This window comes from Puntigrus tetrazona, chromosome 15 (assembly GCF_018831695.1).
Source record: "Puntigrus tetrazona isolate hp1 chromosome 15, ASM1883169v1, whole genome shotgun sequence".
Taxonomy (NCBI): Eukaryota; Metazoa; Chordata; class Actinopteri; order Cypriniformes; family Cyprinidae; genus Puntigrus; species Puntigrus tetrazona.
In genome coordinates this window covers 22,679,563-22,700,546 of record NC_056713.1, presented here as the reverse complement: position 1 = coordinate 22,700,546, position 20,984 = coordinate 22,679,563, and the positions used below count along the sequence as shown (strand labels likewise).

Below are 20,984 nucleotides of genomic sequence, written 5' to 3'. Positions count from 1 at the left end.
TTCGCTGTCATCCTGACGCTGCTGATGCGCTCTGACATTTACACAAACATCTATTCTGATCTCTCCGGCCCGGCCGGTGACTTCACGATCCCCCAGACTCATCCCTTCTCGAGCCAGCTCTAATTTCAGCCATGAGTAATTTCTCTCATTTGATCTTCCCGAGGCCGGTGTTAAACGGCGGCGGGCGGCTGCGCGTGCTTCTGGGGATTTCGGGAAAAGAAAAGTGCTTTTTGGAAAAAAAGATGGGTTTAAATGCTGAAAACTTGCTCAAAGAAAAGCCTGACGTCTCTGTCAAGCACGACTTTTGTGAACAATTTGACTTCATAATGCTTTCGTAAGTGAAAATAGATATTCGGTGAAACATTCAGCATATTTGATGACTTCTGAAGGATTATGTGACGCTGAAGACTGGAATAATGATGCATGAATTACATTTTAAAATATATTCGAATAGAAATTTGAACGTTGTAATGATATTTTACGATTAAAATTTTTTTACTGTTTTTTTGATCAAATAAATTCATCTCATTGAGCATAAAGGACATCTAAAGGAAATCATTCTAAATCAAGTAAGGAAAGAATAGAAATTGATAAGAAATAAATAATATTTTACAGCATATTCACAGCGAAAACAGCTATTTTAAACTGTAATAATATTTCACGGCATTACCGTTTTTAATGTATTAAATCAAATGATCAAATGAATGCAGCCGTGATGATCAGAAGAGCCTTTTTCAGAAACATTAAAAATCTTACTGATCCCAAAAAAGTATAAATATATACTTAGAATATTATTTTTGTACATAAAACAAAGATTACTGGAGTATATTTGACAAGAAAGTCTTTTTAGTTTGTCTACTTCCAAATTCGACATTTAAATCAGCGTGTTGCTTTACAACTGAAAACGTAAAGACCGAAACGTGTATTTTGATGATACGTGGCTAAAGTATTTTATGTAATAGTGTTAATAACGCACACCGAGAACCACAAACTTGTTAAAAACAAAAAAAAAGAGGATCGGTGTTGTTACGTTGTGTTATATTTCCCAGCATGTCATTTTTAGGAAGAGAGTGGCCATCGCAATTTCTCTGTCCGTAAAAGAAATGCAAGCAAAATGAAAGCGTTTGGGGCTTTTTGACGAGTTGCTGTGAAGCTCCGCTCGAGGTTATTTCAATTAGATTGAAATGTCATGTCGATGAGCACAATCTTGGGTATTGGACAGGATGGAGTCTGTGCGCCCCGGCTCTTGTCGTCGGCGCTTTTACGGGAGACGGCTAGTTATTCAAGAACGTAAGAGGACAGAAAATCATTTCAAGCAAAACCTTTGGAGAGACGGTGGCCAGACTCGGCGTCTGAATGCGTCACAGAAAAGAAATGATACCGTGGAACCGGAAGTGCTAAAAGGAGACTTGTTTCTGGGTTCTGTTCAGGGTCATGCAAGGAAATGAGACACTACAGGCAAAAATACTGTTTTTTTCTAACAATTTGGAGCTCAGAATGAAAAAAAAAATTATTTTATATATATATATATATATATATATATATATATATATATATATATACACACACACATATATATATATATATATATATATATATATATATATATATATATATATATATATATATATATATATATATATATATATATATATATATATGTGTGTGTGTGTGTGTGTGTGTGTGTTTTTTCTGTCTGTTTACAGTATAAAAATGAGAAATAAAAAACCCTCTTTGTCCATAAATAGCTTTTTTAAATAGCAGGGGTTTTTTTGGCTATAGAAATGTAAAAATGTTAAAGAAAATGCTTTTAAATTTTCTTTAAAGTTTTTACATTTCTTTAGCAGAAAAACCGAAGCCATTTGTTGTATATATAATATATAATAAAGTATATTTAAACAACATTTCAGAAAACCTGCACCGCAAACATGTTTGCAATTTTATATGTAATCAATCGACTGGAGAAGTATGGCGATAGCGCGATATATTACTACTTTTTTTTTTACCCTGTTCTCTTGCCCTATATATAGAAGTTTAAAAGTTTTAGGTTTGCAATGCAGTGCAGCAGTCACAAGTATTAATTTATAGTGCTTTTTTGTTTTTTTTTATGGTCCGTCCCCATTCATTTCGATTACGCGAAAAAGAAAGGTGTGAAACTTCTCTACCAGAGAAAGAAGGTCACACATGTGGAAAAACACGAGGGTGATTAAACGATGACAGGCTGTCTGTTTCTTTTTCCAGAACTTCTCCTTTGGGTTCGCGCGCACACACACGTAGAGACGCGTCTTCTGTGTATTCGGCGGCGCGGCAATTAACCACGATGTCTAAATGTCACACCAAATCAAACTAACATGCTCAGATCAAATTGTCAGGCATTCGGGCCGCTTGTTATTTGAGTCTGCGCCGCTTTTATTAGGCTGTGAGCAAATCTCTTGGCTTTATTGAAAACACAGCCGTCTCCGCCAGCTTTGACCTGAGTTACACCCATTCAGAACGGACTGGAAATCTGCCCGGTCTCTCTCTTTTATGCCTTTTAACTGCTGTTCAGTGGTCAGATAAAACGAACGAGGTCACTTTTGTATGGAAATTCAGCGGAAATTAATCAAAGCGGAGAGAGAGTCACTTTTCTGCTCTGATGAAAGAAAGGCTTTTTCACCGCCGTTAAATAATCATCCCTTTAATTCAGGAGAAGAAGAAGAGTGTGTGTGTGTGTGTGTGTGTGTGTGTGTGTGTGTGTGTGTGTGTGAGTGTGAGTGTGTGTGTGTGTGTGTGAGAGTGAGTGTGTGTGTGTGTGTGTGTGTGTGTGTGTGTGTGTGTGTGGGTGTCTCCCGATTTTATCCCATTTCTCACTTTTCTTACTTCATTAGTTTCGCCTTCTTCGCCGTCTCTCCTTCGGATGCGCGCCGTGCTCCTTTTGTCTCGCCGTGCAATCTTAGACGAAGCCAAAAAAAAAACAGCCAATAACGGATTATGAGGTTTTCCTTTTAAGGGCGTCTTCCCGTGCGTCTCATTTGCATATACAGTTAAATTACCATAAACGAGGCGCAAGCATGATATCGATGCGTTTTACTCTGTGTAAAGTTGTAAATAAAGTAGTTCTGTCAAACGATTAATCTCATCCGAAAGTATGCATTTACATAATATATGTGTGTGTTCTCTGCATATTTATAATGTATATGTAAATGTGTATGTGTACGCACACACACACACACACTGTATATATCTGGAAAGTATTTACATGCACATTTATATTAGCCGTGAAAACATTTAATATATAAACATAACATATTTCTCTTTAACATATACGTGCGTGCATTTGTATTTATATGTACGGAATAAATATACACGCACTTATGATGTAAAAGAAAAACTTTGAATGGTTTGATAGTACTAAAACAAAGCAACCATTATTAAAACGTTTTAAAAGGAAATGCCGTTTCATGTTTAGTTCTGCATGTTGCTTGCTGTTTATTTGTAATTATTTGTGAAAAATTGTAAATACTACATCAATGCTTTTTCAGCGCAGGATCCCAATTAGTGTCTACGTTTTTGCCACTGTTCGTTTTTTGCTTTAATTGCATTGCGGTTGCATTCCAGCTCGTCTTTATTTGCACGTGGGGCCTTCGGAAATTAATCAGCAACTAATTAACGCCCTCCTCGGGAGTTTATAAAGGTTATGGCAGCGGACGAATGATATTGTTTTAATTATTTTCATTTTAAGCGATCGTTCACCTAAATTTCATATTTACCCTGTTGTTCCAAAAATTAGTAGTCACGGCAACACATGCATATTTTTTCATGTTTCATAGCCACTATATTTTATGCGATACTGTGATGCTACACATGATTATAAGAAATGCATCATAATGACTAATTTGATCCAACTTCAAAGTTAAAAGCAGCCACGATACTTCGGTTAAACTGAACGCATTTCAAAGTAAAAACTAAGTCAGATGGGTTTGTTACGACGTTAGGGTGATTAAATATCGGCCGTGTCAGCTGTGGTCTCTTGCTGTCTAAGTAGGCGATTCTTGGCCAGAATCGGATGCAATGTGTGCCAGATTTTTTTGTCGATAGTCGAAGGTTTGGGATGCGGCAGGCTAGACGTTTTGTTTGGCGGCCGATGAACTCTGTAACATTCACGCTGTTATTGAATCGACATCGGTTTGCTTTCTAATCGATTAAAGCTGTCTGCGTCGTATAAAGTGCTATTTAAATAAACGCGACTTGATTTGACTAGAAAAGAGCCAAAGCTCCTGAACATCAGCGGCGGTCAGCGGGGCTCCGCACACATCTGTGCTGCTGGAAACAGCTGGACATCTACAGGTCCACAGCTGTCATCTGTCATGACAGACACGGGAGTTTAGAGACTGACAGGCAGGCGGCAGAAGACCGTGTTAGCACCAAGTTCAAGAAGTTTGGAGGCAGTTAGGAGTTTCATCTGCTCACCATCTGTAAAATCAGCAATGCTGCGAAATATTATTGCAATTTAAAATCGGTCCTTTCTATTTGAATACGTTTTAAACTGTAATTTATTTCTGTCGCACAAAGCCGAATTTTCAGCATCGTCACTCACACAGTCTTCTGTGTCACGTGATCCTTCAGAAATCCTTCAAATGTGCTGATATTCTGCTGAAGAAACCTTTATATTATGCGCCATACTGGCTAATGTTGTTGTGGAAACGGTGATACATTTTAATTTTCAGGATTCTTTGAAGAATAGAAACTTCAAAAGAACAACATTTATTTGATTTAAAAAATCCTTTATAAATGTTTTATTGTCAGTTTATATATATATATATATATATATATATATATATATATATATATATATATATATAATATATAAATAAACCGACAATAAAACATTTATAAAGGATTTTTAAATTAAATATATATATATATATATATATATATATATATATATATATATATATATATATATATATATATATATATATATACAATAATATAATAAAATATAATACAAAGTATTTTATTTTATATTTGAATCTGTGTGTGAATATCTTTCATCTGGTCTTTTTTTTAAATCAATTTTTGTCAGATTTGCTGTTCATTCTGAGCTGGATCATTTGAGATGAACACTTTGATTTCTTTAAAATATATCAAAATATGGAAAAATGCTGATAAATGACACGCGACTGGCCGATGGAGTCCCTTCTACCTGTCCATCACTCAAGTCAGCCAATAGGCTTAAGGCAAAGGAGGGGTTATTCGATTATAATGTAACATGGCACAATTCCTTATTTGAATATCATTAGCATAATCACAGAGTAGCACATGTACAGTAACCCAGAGAGGACAGATTCTCCATCACTATACTGTGTGTTTCCCGCGGAGAGACATGTATATGCCATCTGCTCAAGCATGTGTGTGTGTGTGTGTGTGTGTGTGTGTGTGTGTGTGTGTGTGTGTCGAGGCATCGGTGTTGGATTCCAAACCAAAAAACGCTCATAGGATTTTGATGTAGTACATGGTTAAATCATGGGAATGATAGCGGGAGCGTAAAGCTGAGGGGGAAATGCGTTTTAAAAGATGGATTTGAGATGATATCACCACGGGACATTTTTCAGACGGCACGACGCGGCGGGGGATTTTTATCATTCGATGCCGTTGGATACTCCACTTGATTTAGTGCAAATACTTCACATAATGTAACGGCTGAGAAAGACCTTTCGCTGATAACAGCATCTGTCTCTTATACATGAGCAGCGGGGCAGCTTTCAGGACATTTATATTTTAAAAAGCCCATATTTTACGCCCCTGCGGCATTTTATTTTCTCCCCCCCGAAGTCCGCTTATTATGTCAGTCGGGGTTTCTTGGCAGAAACTCTGAAAGAGTCCGCTAAACGACTAAACGTAAATAAAAAATCGGTGCCATTCAGGAATAGCCGCAGAACAAAAAATTGCAAAAATTAGTCACGGAGAAGCATATTATAAGTTTTGTGTCAACATACTAGATGTTTTAACAGCGTTGAGCGTATGAGTCAGTCATTACGGGACTAGTTAAACTAAAAATAAATAAAATCATTTACAGCCTCAAGTTTCGTCTGTGAAAGGATATATTTTTAAATATGGAAGGTTTTAGCTTTTTTTTTTTTTTTTTTTTTAGTGAATAAGGAATAAAAGTTTTGTACTGACATTAGTCAGATGCATATTTGCACATTTTTTAGGTGTCCTTTCATTGAGCTTGATCATCCTGATTGACTATTTTGTATTGACTAGAGCGGCCTGAACATTCTTCGAAACATCTCATTTTGTGCTCTACGGACAAAGGTTAGTCATACGGGTCTGGAACAAACATGAGAGCCAATAAATGATAGCAGAAGTGTTATTTGTAGGTAAAAGGTCCCCTTAAAACCAGAAGAATGAATGAAGACCTACACATTCCTTCACTAGCGTAACAATAAAGTCCAGCCAGAGAGAGAGAGACAGTGCTGATAGCATCTCTCTTCAGCTCCAGTGTGTCTGCTGTAATTACAGAGAAAAACACCACATCCACACACACACACACACACACACACTCTGAAATCTGACTCATTCCTGCTGGAGGGTTATACACACACACACACACACACACACACTCTGAAATCTGACTCATTCCTGCTCGGGTTATAAAGGGCAGCTCAGTGTTTGACGTTCAGATGTTCGATTTTCTGCTGTAATATTTATCCACATTCCAGCCGTGTGGGAGTAGCAGTGTGTGTGCACTGTGAGTGTGTGTGTGAGTGTGTGTGTGTGTGTGTGTGAGTGTGTGTGTGTGTGTGTGTGAGTGTGTGTGTGTGTGTGTGTGTGTGTGTGTGTGTGTGTGTGTGTGTGTGTGTGTGTGTGTGTGTGTGTGTGAGTGTGTGTGTGTGTGTGTGTGTGTGTGTGAGTGTGTGTGTGTGTGTGTGTGTGTGTGTGTGTGTGTGTGTGTGTGTGTGTGTGTGTGTGTGTGTGTGTGTGTGTGTGTGTGTGTGTGTGTGTGTGTGTGTGTGTGTGTGTGTGTGTGTGTGTGTGTGTGTTGTGTGTGTGTGTGTGTGTGTGTGTGTGTGTGTGTGTGTGTGTGTGTGTGTGTGTGTGTGTGTGTGTGTGTGTGTGAGTGTGTGTGTGTGTGTGTGTGTGTGTGTGTGTGTGTGTGTGTGTGTGTGTGTGTGTGTGTGTGTGTGGTTTATGAATTAGACGGCGTTTAGCCATCCGCTCCTTTAGGAAATTGCTAATGAGATCTCTATCGTCTCTCTTAGACAGCAGTGAGATCAAATGACTTTTATTTGACGCTTCTGCTTTTCTGATATTTCGAAGAAAAATACCAGAGCATGCAATCAAACTGTCTAGATCTCAATGTGAGTTCAAACTTTTCGAATGTATAATGTCGCTGGAACATTTTGTGTGATAAGGGATGCCATTTTGCTAATATCATTTTTTTAACAATATCTACATGAAAGTACATGTAGATATTTAAAAAGAAGATTTTTTTTTTATTTTTAAATAGCAATTTTCACCATTAAGTATTAAAATAAGTAGCTGATATGGTTATAAAAAGGAATGTTTTATAATATCCTACAAGATTATAAGTAATTTTAGGTTTAACATTTATTAACAATTCATATTTGTTTTAAATTAATTTAATTAATTAATTGTTTTTTTGCTACAATTATTTATATATATATATATATATATATATATATATATATATATATATATATATATATATATATATATATATATATATATATATATTTATAATTTGAACGTTTATTTCCCCTGTGAAGTGACATTTATTTTATCTCTCCTTTGAGTTTTCATTGTTGCTTTTTCTGAGTTAAAGGACTATAAAATTTAAATTTATTAGTTCAAATATTCTTTTTTGAATACTAATTTAATCTGATTTAATTTCATGCTAAAAATTATCTTTCAAAGATCTTTCACCCGAAGATCTATTTTACACCAGTATTATATTTGACCTGTCCGTGTTAAATATTAACGTAAAATATAAAAATTTTAACTGTATATGGTAAATCAGCTCAAAGTGAATTACCATTTGTATTTTATTTTTGAGCTCTGTGGTATTTCTAGGCTCTCAACAGAGATAATTAGTTTAATCGAACGTTTAGTCGTTTGATACTTTGAAAATGATCTCTGTTCAATGATCTTTGACAGGAAGTGAAGGCTGGTGTTCTCTTTATGAACGGAGCCCGTGTGTGTGTGTGTGTGTGTGTGTGTGTGTGTGTGTGTGTGCCATCTGTTCACGTCTGCTACTCTCACTGTGAGACTAATTACAAGACTTTACACGTAACCACCACAACCAGAACCAGAACCTGATGAAACCTTTCTGAGGAAGCTCCATCCTGTCACACACTCACCTGACACCTTCACACCTCCGTATATATGTGTATTTATGAGCGTGTGGGGTGGATCTCTATGTATTTAATGTGACCGAGAGCCCGGTTTACACCTCTCCATCCTCAAGATCTCCATCAGAGAAAGAGACGCTGGAAGAAAAAGTCAATATTGTCTCAGCAAACTTCAATAAATCCATACAGCTGTAGTCTGACACGATGTCTGTATTTCACACTTTAACGCAACGTTCTGTGCAAACGGATGAAACCCGCTGTCAAAAAGTGACTGCTAAATATACTTTTCTACATTTAATTTGGTCTACACACTGAAAAAAACGGTGTAGGATTTACTTTGAAATGTTTTTTTTTATTTACAAATTGCTAGTGAACCTGACAAATCGAATTCAGTGTGAACACCTGCTTTATTTTTTATTTTCTTTATTTATGCTTATGTAAAAACAAAATTAGTCTGTTTTCACCAAAACCTTTATTTGTACTTTTTTTCTCCAGATTATCGGAGTACATTTTGACAAGAAAATACAAACTGAGTTTATGTATTTCAGCATTTACATAAATAAATTGTTAGAAAAAAAAAAAAAAAAAAAATATATATATATATATATATATATATATATATATATATATATATATATATTTATTTATAAATTCATTTTTAGAAAAAAAAAAAAATTCAGTGTTCATGCACATTCTTCTCGAAAAACGTTTTCCTTCATTGAAAGCAATCCGAAATAATTTATATTCTGACAATGCAACATGATCTTTTTTTAGGAATTATCCTTTTTACGGGTTGGCTATGATTAATTATTTGCGAAAATTATTTCTACGTCAAATTCATATTCTGTATTGTATAGATTCAAACATTTGCGATTTAACATTGTAACTCACGACTAATTTCTTCAGTTAATTAATGATCATGTAATTTCCTCCCCAGGTAACTACGGTGAGAGTGGGATGGAGGCGTTTAAAGAGATGGCGGGGAAGGAAGGCATTTGCATCGCTCACTCGGACAAGATCTGGAGTAACGCCGGCGAGCAGAGCTTCGACCGTCTGCTGGTCAAACTGCGCAAGTATCTGCCCAAAGCTCGCGTGGTGGCGTGTTTCTGCGAGGGCATGACCGTACGAAACATCCTGATGGCCATGAGGAGGCAAAACCTCGTTGGAGAGTTCCTGTTGGTCGGCAGGTCAGTGCAGGAGTGTATGATGGAAAATGTGGAGAAACGTTAAATTCGTAAAACCACCCCATCAAAACATCAAGTGCATTTACAACAAAAAAAAAAAAAACATGTTTGTTACTTAATAAAACAAATATTAACCCATACAACATAAAATACTTTCTAGAATTTATTATATATATATATATATATATATATATATATATATATATATGTATGTGTGTGTATATATATATATATATATATATATATATATATATATATATATATATATATATATATATATATATATATATATATATATATATATATATATATATATATATATATATATATATATATATTATTTTTTGTATTTCTGAACTAATCCATAAATAATCCAAGAGGCTTTCCATTTAGTTTTTGGAAAATGAACAGTAAGTTAGTCTAAAAAGTCATTAATTACTAGCTACTAAATACATCTTCAACAGTTATGAATTACTCTCTCTAAGAAGTATTGCTAATAAATATACTTTCTAGACCTTGATCAGATGAAGCTCCTTTTTAAATATTTGTTTAATATTATTAATTAATATATACTACACATTTTTAATACTCATTCTTGAAGCGAGTAAATGTTCGAATGGAAAGGATTATAATTAAAATGTTTTTTAACGGTTACATTTTGATGATGAATTGGAAATGGAACAGCTGAAATACAATATGTTTAATCTTTTTGTAGGGTTTTTTTTTATTTCAGTTAGCGTTTATTTAATTAAATGTAATTAAAGTAATTAAAATGTTTTATGGTTCACTTTCAGAATGATAAAGTGATAATTACGTTTCTGTTTTAAGAGGAACAGTTCCTTTAACAAACACTTCTCTCTAAATGCATTCAAGAATCAATATCTGTGAGTGTGTGTGTGTGTGTGTGTGTGTGTGTGTGTGTATTCCTATGTCTTTCGCTTTTTCAGCATAAGCCCTTTAGTCCAGATGAAAACCAACAGGAAGTCATCAATATCATCTTCATAACCACCATCACTATCATCATCATCATCATCATCATTACATTATCTTCATCGTTGCAGGTAAAATGTCTTTGATTTCTTGAAAATAAGGTTTAAAATGGAGGTTTTCCCAAAGAACATTTCAGTAAACAGTTCTTTAAATAACCCTTTCTTCTTAGTTTGAAGAACGTTCTATGTCCAATGCCATTAAGGAGCTTTATTTATAAGAGTTGACCTGCACACACGTCTCCTCGGGTCGAGTCTGAATGTCTCTGATGGCCTCTGTAAGACTCTCTCGCACACCGTTAGTGCCGTATTTACTGCTTCAGTCTCAGGTCAAACGGAGGGCTTCCTTCTGTCTGAAGTGGAATCACAACAAGAGCCGACGGATGACCGCAAAACAGCACGGCATGTGTGGACAGAAACTGAAGTGGTCCTTAATACTTGTCCTCGTGCTTTCTGTGAGGAACAGACTGAAATTGAAGTGATTAATCTCTTCTTTTTTTTTACTCTGTGCATCATAAGTGTGTTTTTGTGTTACTATCCTTTAAAAGTCCAAGTGATAGATTCGTTTTCACCATCCACACTGCTGATAGGATACGCAGCTCTCATTTCATAATGCCCTAGAAACCAAACCATTATTAATACCCTATGGAAGCATATGTGCTTAAAATTCTATCTGAAATGTAATATGCAAAATGGAAATTGTAAATGCAGAAATACATCCCCATTTTACATATTGCATTGCCATTTTTTTTTTTTTTTTTTTTACACGCGCGTTTCCATAATACCCTAACTAGCCCTCAAAATGCCTTTAACTGTAACCCTAGCAACCAGCCAGAACTCTTTTGTAACTCCCTAGCAACTGGCCAGAATAGTTGTTCCATAGCAACCACCTTAATAACACCCTAGTAACCAGACGGAAGACCTTAGCAACCACTTACAACACCTTAGTAACGGCATAGCAACAACCCTAAACATCTTATTAATGCCCTAGCAACCACACTGAATACCTTTGCAATCAATAAGAAAACCTTAGTGATGCCTTATTAACACATTAGCAACCATCTACTACACCAACCATCAACACCTTAGCAACGCTCTACTAAACACCAAGAAAACCTCAGTAATGCTCCAGCAGCCACACAGAACAGCTTAAGACCACCCCAAGCAACCAGACCGACTGCCTTAGTAACAGCCTAGCAATCAGCTAGAAGACCTTAGCAACCACGAGTAGCAAATCTATGAAAGAAACATGGCTTCTTCTTTTATTATGCTCAGTATCTTTCTCGGATTGTTGCACCTTGTCAAATCCTAGTTCTTCCGTGTTTATTGGGAACTCATAAACAAGAGTTTGTTTCCCGGCGGACTGATAGAAATCGGTGCTTCCCGACTCCCGGAAATTGCGCGAAACCGGACAATCAGATTAGAGCTTGTCTCTGGAGAAGCCGAACGCATCGGCCCAGCTCCTGGGTCAGACGAGCGACAGTCCAGAAAAACACGAGCAAATAGAGCAAACTTGATGATCATTAAAAGCCCCGATGGTGTTTATGATGCGTTTCCTGTCTGCCTCCCTCTCAGGCAGGATGGGATGTTTGCGCTGTGGTCTGTGTTCCATGCGGAGGAGCTGTCAAATCTTCGTCATCCTCCTCTTCCTCCCGGCAGAGCCGAGAGTGTGAGAGGAATATTTAACAGATGAGAGAGAAAGAAAGCAGAGGATTGTGGGCCAAAGTGAGGGAATGACAGCAGGAAGCGGAGATGTGTTTTGCGCTAGATGTGTTCATTCAAATCTGCCAGAGAAAAGAAAAACTGATTTATAATTGGATGATTTTTCGCCAAATGACTCACAGGAATTTGATCAAAAGCATTGCATACAATGAATTGCATGTGTATATATATGTTTGTTTATATATCTTAGATATATATCTTAGATATATATCTCAGATAAATCATCTACTGTGGAATCCGACATACAAGCATTTTGTATTGTCTTGTTGTTTTATTTACCACTTATAATCACTCTAAATAAACTAAATTAACATGTTCAGTAGGCATCCCCACTTTTAGTTTGTAATGGGGTTGAATCTACTTAAAGGCAGACTTAAAAAACGAAAAGTGTGTGTGCATGTGTGTGTAAATTCCCCTCTGCTAGACTACTGATCTAAGGCCAGAGATGAAACACAGTGGATCAAAGCGTCTCAGAGCTCAAGGTCTGTCGTTTCTAGAGTGCACACACGCACACAACAGAACAAAACATCTGCTCAAGAATGCACATGAACTCTAATACATACCCGCATTATTTTTGGGGTGTTAAAATACTTTCTCACATCGAAAATGTTAAATTGGACGAAATAGGAAGATCTAGACACCAGAACACCATAGAGACTGGTTTAGATAGATACCACCTAGCAGATATAGCACCTTAGTAAAGACCTAGCAACCATCCAGAACAACTTATTAACACCTAGACATCGAAACATCACAGAGAATTGAGAGAGGTTTTGTAAAGAATCACCTAGACACCACCCAGAGCACCTTAGTAATGCCCTAGCAACCACTCAGAACACCTTAACAATGCCATAGCAACCATCCAGATCACCTTTTTTTACTGCTATCTGCTTTTAATCAGACTACATTGTATAAAGCATTACAACTATCAGATGTCATTTGACCTGACTTAATATCCTAGCAACAATCCAGAAAACCTTAGCAAAGCCCTAGCAACCAACTGGACCACCTTAGTAATGTCCAGCAACAATATAAACGTCTTAGAAACAACCCAGAACTGCTTAGTGATGGCCTAAATATTGCCTAGAACATTAAAACCCTTAAACAGCCACAATGTTTCTCTTAACAACCACCCAAAATACCTTAGCAATGTCCTAGCAACCACCTATGATACCTTAGCAACACCCTAGCAAACTCACAAGACTTTGTAATTTCTAGCCACCATAGCAACTTCTTAGAAAACACCCAGAACCCCTTAGTAATGGTCTAGAAACTGCCTAGAATGTTAAAAGACTCAAACAACCATAGAATTTCCCTTAACAACCACCCACAATACCTTAGCAATGTCCTAGCAACCACCTATGATACCTTAGCAACACCCTAGCAACCACCCAGAAATTTAGTAATTGCCTAGAAATGGCCCATAACAGTAACACATTCACACAACCATGCACTAACACTCACCCAAAATACCTTGGCAACATCCTTACAACCACCTATGGTGTCTTAGTAACGCCCTAGCAACAACTCAGAACACCTTAGCGTTGTAGAGACACTTTTTCTTTCCTGTAAAAATGTCATTTGTATTATTCCGTTTGGTGCTGCTGTCGGCTCAGAGATTGCACACTTTGTATTGGTTTAACTGCTCATTTCTGAGAGTTTGTCATGGGGCGTTCCTCACAGGTTTGGCACAGCCAGTGTGGTTTGGTGGATGGGGATTACAAACGCGCGACAGTAGGAATATCCCAGATCCTCTTACGCTCTCGCTGGAGGATCTAGCGCACAAAAGTCCGTCACGAGCAGCTTGCACATCTGCCCTCTCCTCATTCCCGCCGTGAGCGTCCTGTAGGGTCAACAGAGATGAAACTTTATGTGAGACGCTGTTAATGGACCCGTCTCTCTCTGAACTCTCCCGACAGTGATCTCTAAGGCCTGCGTGACACGCATTAGCCCCGTCCCGCTTGCAGCTTTTACCCCACAGACACAGACCAAGCGCTAACTGATTAATGATGCTCCAAGTGTGTGTGTGTGTGTGTGTTGCGCACGGCCGACACAACTATTCTTTTCTGTTTCCCCATCCGTGCTGCATTCTGACCTGGAGACGGTACGAAAACGGAACCAATACCCTTCCACGGCTTGTTGCCATAGCAACAGAATTGTCACCCGTACCAACACCACTGCCTCCCGCCATCCTCAGATTTAGTCAGAGAGGGATGTGAACAGGCTGAGAGAGAGTTTAAAGTCAGGCCTCTGGAATTACCATGAATATCTCGTTCTGCCTCCAGGATTCTCACTGATGAACCAACACAAACTTCCACAGACGCAGGTACAGCTGCTCAGAGTCTTGAGTAAAACTGGAAATATAGAGAAGCACGTCTTATGTTGGTTGGTGCTGTTTAAATCAGTAGCTACTACTCAAGCTCCTACAAAACATGACCTAATAGCGAAAATATATTTTAACAAAATATTATCTAGAATATTCTACATTATATAAAACTCCTAATTGAGACTGAAATTTATCTATGATTTTTTAATAGTTATTATTTTAAATAAAATATGAATATATATATATATATATATATATATATATATATATATATATATATATATATATATATATATTTAGGATTTTTTATAGTTATTATTTTAAATAAAATATGAAATACAGTAGGAATGTATACATACTTATTAATCAATATATATATATATATATATATATATATATATATATATATATATATATATATATATATATATATCTGTTATTTTACCATCAATTACATCATATAATTGTTTGTATTTTTTAATCGATTTTTTTATATTTATTGGGTTTTTGATTTGGATAGGGGATTTTTTTTTTACCATTAACAAACCATTAACTGATTTTTGCCTCAATAAACTCTTAATTTGCTGATTTTAAATAATATTAAGGTAGTTTCTAGAAAGTTTCTAATAGTTTTAGTCGACACTGATGCATGGTTACGCTTCTTTGGAGGACGTTTGTGTAAAGAGATCGGTTTTTGAATTGAATAATTTGCAGATTCATCTAAATGAATCAGACTTAATGCTTCAGATGAGAGAGGGTACGGTTTTACTGTTTAATAAGGTATTTAAGTTGTTTGTTGAAGGCTGTAAGGGAGGAACACAGAGAGTGAATGTCCGGAAGTGTTGAGTGATTGTTTGAGTGTCCACAGTCTCAAAAGTTTCCTGACCTGCCAGTCAAAGTGACAGGAACATTTCAGTCTGAGAAACCCTGTGGGTCACTTGTGTGTGTGTGTGTGTGTGTAAATGTCAGGATTTAAGTGTGTGTGTGTGTGTGTGTGTGTGTGTGTTGTCCTATGATTGCCAGCACCCTCTGGTAATCTGTCTGACAAACCTAACAATGTGTGTGTGTGTGTGTGTGTGTGTGTATCCATCAGTCTCATGTGAATGGGACTGTTTTTCTGTCCTGTCAGATTTCACTGTCAGTGTGTTTGTGTGCAGATGGACACAGCATGAGGTTTTGACCTCATGAATCTGATCTGCAGCCTAAAACACACACACATAACACTTAACCTCACATTTTTCAAGACCAAAAATAAAAAGCTGAACAGCGAGTAAGAATGTTATCCAAATATGCTACAAAACTAAAAGCATATTTAAAGAGACAGTTCGCCAAAAAATGAAATTCTCTCATTTACTATCATTCCAGACTTGTACGACTTCTTACATAAAATTTGATGTTTAGCTGAATGTTCATGCTGCTCTTTTTTATACAAAAATGCCACAAAAGTCCTGAAAAAAGCCCATAGGATTGTGCTCTGTAATCTTTACTGTCTGGAGTAGATTGAAATTCAGTTATACATATTGTTTATCCTAATGATGCATACTTAATTTACATAAAACTAAAATCGCTGATTGCAATTAGCAAACAACATGCACTAACCATCCTCTGATGCGAGACGTTTTTATAGTTGTTTTCTTTTTATAAACATTTCAACCACTTATAACATATGGCTAGAATATCAAATAGAAGTCTACTGCATCTGTTTTATAAGTGACTGGGAGACAAAAATCAAAAACAAGGGGTCTCAACTTGTGACTTTTTTTGTCTTTATACCAATATAATTTAAATTGTATATTATAAGCTAAATTGTGAAGCAGCAAACCTTTTTTGCCCAATGAAATTTAAAACCATGGTCACAGTTATCCAAAAAAAACTGTTTGGTTTCTGCCCCAAATCAAGTGGCCTTAGTGTTTTCTTAGTATCTGATACAACATTAATAATGTATTGAGAATGCCGACCATTTTATATTGTCACGAGACATATAAACAATGCTTCACATTCACATCTGAACCCACATAAAAACAAAATATGGTTTTGAGACGACAATGGACAATGGCTTTTTTCCACTTTTTGAGTGATAGCTAGTTACCAGCTGGTTGCTTGCAGAAAACCTTGGTCAAAAGCTGTGTTTTGTGTTGACTGTGAGTTTCCCCGAGCTCCCGCTCTGTGCGTTTAGTGTTGTTTTAGCGTGCGTGTCGCGTGAAGGACAGCTGTGGCCAGTGTTTTGACTGGCTGTAGTAATTGCGCTCTATTTTCAGCTCTCTCTGAACGCTTGACGATCGCCCGTTGACGGAAGAACCTCTTAGAAATCTCTCTCGTACTCTATTTGCTTTTCATCTCTTAAGACACCTTCGCAAACCCTGTTTACGGCAACCTCTTATTCTGTCCGTTAAAGTCAACATAAGCTCAAAATGGACCTCCTTAATTGATATTTCTGGTAGCGACAAGGACTATTTTTTATTTTAGCCTAAAATCTTGCCGATAGTCATTAATTTTAAATGAATTCAAAATCATAGAGATTCGTTGAAGAACCATTGGCATTGGGAAGTGGTTTCGTGTTGACTTTAATCTCTCGCTTTCTCTTTTGTTTGGCACCCAATTAGCAGCCCATCCGAAGACGCCACTTCATCTGCTGCCATCACAGCATTTTACACATGACAGGAGAGCAGAGAGGAGATGAGAGGAGATCTGGTCTGATCTGAGCTCTACGGTCATAACACAATTCATTTGGAGGTCGTAACTGTCAGAGCGGAGACAGATCTGATGGAGAGACGCTGGCGCTCGCTGACGCTGTCCTCCTGTGACCCGTGTGTGTGTGTGTGATTTCTTTAACGTCCTCTGAGTTCCGTCACCTCACGCTGATCAGCACATGTTTGCTGTAAAACCTTGGCGTGTTTTCCTTGTTGTCATGGCAGCAACATTAGCCGTATTAATCCTTAATATTCATGTAATCTGGCGTTCAAAAGTTTGGGGTTGGTACATTTTTTTTAACGTGAAAGTCATCTTCTGCTCACCAGTGTCGCCTGTATTTAATCAGAAATACAGTAAAAACAGCAACTGTTAATTTCACTTGTTTTTTGGATCAAATCTGAATTTTCAGCATCATTACTCCAGTCTCACGTGATCCTTCGGTAATCATTCTAGACGGTAAAAAAATATGTGAAACTTACGGTAAAAATAGCTGCGGTTGCCGGAATTACCGTAAAAAATACAGTAACGACCTTTTAGGTTTTAACGTAAATTTACAGTTGAATACCGTAATTTCATTTACTGATAAAATGTTACACTGATAACCACCAAATGCAGGAGATGATGAGGAAGTCAAGACGATCCAGAGCCCATCACAAGCAGCTTTTAAATAGTAACATATATCGAAGGTGCTAAAAACTAAAATATAATAATATAAATAAACTTAATAAACAAATAATAAAAACTTAATAATAGAAAAATAAATTATATATATATATATATATATATATATATATATATATATATATATATATATATATATATATATATATATATATACAACACAAATAAATAAAAATTGATAAATATCGGCAGATATATCGGCCTTGGCTATATATTGGTAAACAATTAATTGTTCGTCTTCTGAATCTAACTTAAATGTGATATTAGTCAGGCCATTTTTTTTATTAAAATCACTGTCATTTTTTACATTGTAACATGATGATTATTAGCGATGTTGAATTCTTTTTGAAAACCGATATTTTTCAGGTATTTAATGAATAGAAAGTTCCAAAGAGCAGAAAAATGGATTATTGTTGTTCTCTTAAATAAATTCTTATACTCACCCCAAACTTTTAAACAGTAGTGTAAATTTCTACTAAACAACTGTTTTGTTGAAGAGCTGACTGGTTTAATCAGCGTTAGAGGTGTACTGTATTGATCAGGGATTGGAGAATGGATCCGTATCGATGTCTAATGGTGGCATACTGAGAGACGAAGGCCTTTGTTTCTGAGAAAGAGCGAGAGGGAGCTGCACAGTGTTACATCATTGACTTATTTACCGTTACCTCCTCATATTCAGAGAAGAGCAGAGAAAGACACTGTAAAAACTGCATACTGCACCTTTACAGCAATTCATCCCTCAATAATGAACGTTCTGTCATCATTCTGTTCCAAACCCAAATGACTTTCTTTGCTTCTCAAAGCTCAAATTGATTTGCAGTTGTTCATCAGCTCATGTGTCATATATTAAAGCTTTATATAATCCATATTATAAACTAAATATATTGATCTTCATCTACCTATATGTACATCAAAATTATATATTAAATCAAATATATACACGTATCGCATTTCTATATTGAATATCATTTCTTATTTTATTTTTTTTGTACTTAAGATTAATTCATTAAAATCTATTTATGTCGTGTCTAGGGCTATAGAATGAATAAGTAAAATTAATGAGAGTTTGCTTTTGGTAAATCTGAGCACAGTGATGCTCAGATGATATGAAGTGACTGATAGCTGATATAAAGATGTATAGAACATCACACTTTTTATTTTAAAGATGGCAAAAACGCATGCATAACCATTACTGAAATTAAATAAAAGTAGAGAATAGAAGTGTGTGTTCAGGCACTGGCGTTTTAAGCATAATAGTCACACTTCATACACATTGGCCAAACAAAAAGATGTACAGATAATCTTATCAGGCAAAGCCGATAAATAAAAAATACCGATATATCGGCCTCGACTATATATTGGTTAACCACTAATTGCTTCCTTTCTAAAACTAGAGAAGCCACACATGAGATGTAGCTAAATAGAAAAACATATCGGCTGATTGCGATAAAATACTGGCCAAAACATTGTTTACATATCAATAATCCAATAATTGTTTCTCTTTTCTTAAATGCTAGAAAATCCACACATGATATGTGGCCAACAGAAAAACTAAAATATAAAATATAATAATATAAATAAACTTAACAAATAATAAAAACTTAATAATAGAAAAATTATATATATAGCCAAGACCGATATATGTAATGATATTTGGCGATTTTTATTTATTTATTTATTTGTATATATATATATATATATATATATATATATATATATATATATATATATATATATTTATTTATTTATTTATTTGTTTATTTGTTTGTATATATATATAGACAAATAAATAAATGAAATAAAATTTATTTATTTGTCTATATATATATATATATATATATATATATATATATATATATATATATATATATAATAAATAAATAAATAAATAAATATATATATATAGACAAATAAATAAAAATCGCAAATATCGGCTGATATATCGGGCTTGGCTATATATATAATTTTTCTATTATTAAGTTTTTATTATTTATAATATATTGGTTAACCATTAATTGTTCAGCTTCTCAATCTAACTTACATGTGATATTAGTCAGGCCATTTTCTCAAGAGGTTTATCTGAAAATCCGGAGACTTATGTGAAATCCTTATTTGCTCATCTCACTACTTGAGAAACAATCAAGATATTGAACAAGATCTCATTTGTGTGGAGTATGTTAGAGTGTCTTCCGCTAATGGTCTTCCTCGTGGAGCAGCGGATGAGATTTTGGGGCGCAGCTGCGTGAAAGCAAGGATAGAGATATGATCCTTCGCGAGTAAACGAGTCCAGACCACATCCGTCTGCCCATTCATTTCCTTCCCTGACTGCGCTGATGGATATAAACAGATAGAGGAAAAAAACGCCAACCCAATAAACACGGACTCGATCTAAACACACGGGCAGACGAGTCGATCGTGTTCACAGGTTGATGATCCTTATCTGCATTTATTAATAAATGTAAGATATTTAATCCCACCGTGGCGAACAGGAAGCTCTTTAAATACGCCCACTCACACAGAGGCTGTTTAAGGTCTGTATGTTGAAGAGCAGACGCCCACATGTGTGCCGCTTGTATGAAGTGTGAGAGGTCTGTTGTAAAGAGCCTTTCATAACACAAACACACACACACACACACACTCTCAGCTCTTTCACTAGACACTTACAAGTCAGTCAAAAATTACATAAGAGTGTGTGTGTGTGTGTGTGTGTGTCACAATTTTGTCTTTTTGTGAAAGAAATCCTTTAGTTCTCTCTGTGTCATAAAACAGGTTGTTTTGGTTCTGGATGCTAATTTATATTTGCGGTGGTATGTTTTAAATGTTTTAGTAACATTTGTTGCTCTTCCCGTCTATTAGTCGTGGTTGTATTCTCTATAGTGCCTTATCATTTAATCACTAATGACTTTCGATTTTGTCAGAATCTTCGAAATGAATTGAATTAGCAGTTTTGGGATGAATTGCTTGATATGTTCCTTCGCGTAAAAGCATCTTCTGCAGGAATGCATATAAATATAATGTAAATGCCAATACCATGGTAAGC

General features: G+C 35.8%; 1 protein-coding gene across 1 annotated transcript in view; it reads left to right on the top strand.

The window, feature by feature from the left end:
- grm5b (glutamate receptor, metabotropic 5b) overlaps positions 1 to 20,984 on the top strand; it is a 50,644-nt gene that overhangs the window by 11,082 nt on the left and 18,578 nt on the right. The window contains 1 exon segment of the mRNA XM_043258693.1: positions 9,292 to 9,541. Within this exon segment, the coding sequence (XP_043114628.1) occupies positions 9,292 to 9,541 (250 nt within the window).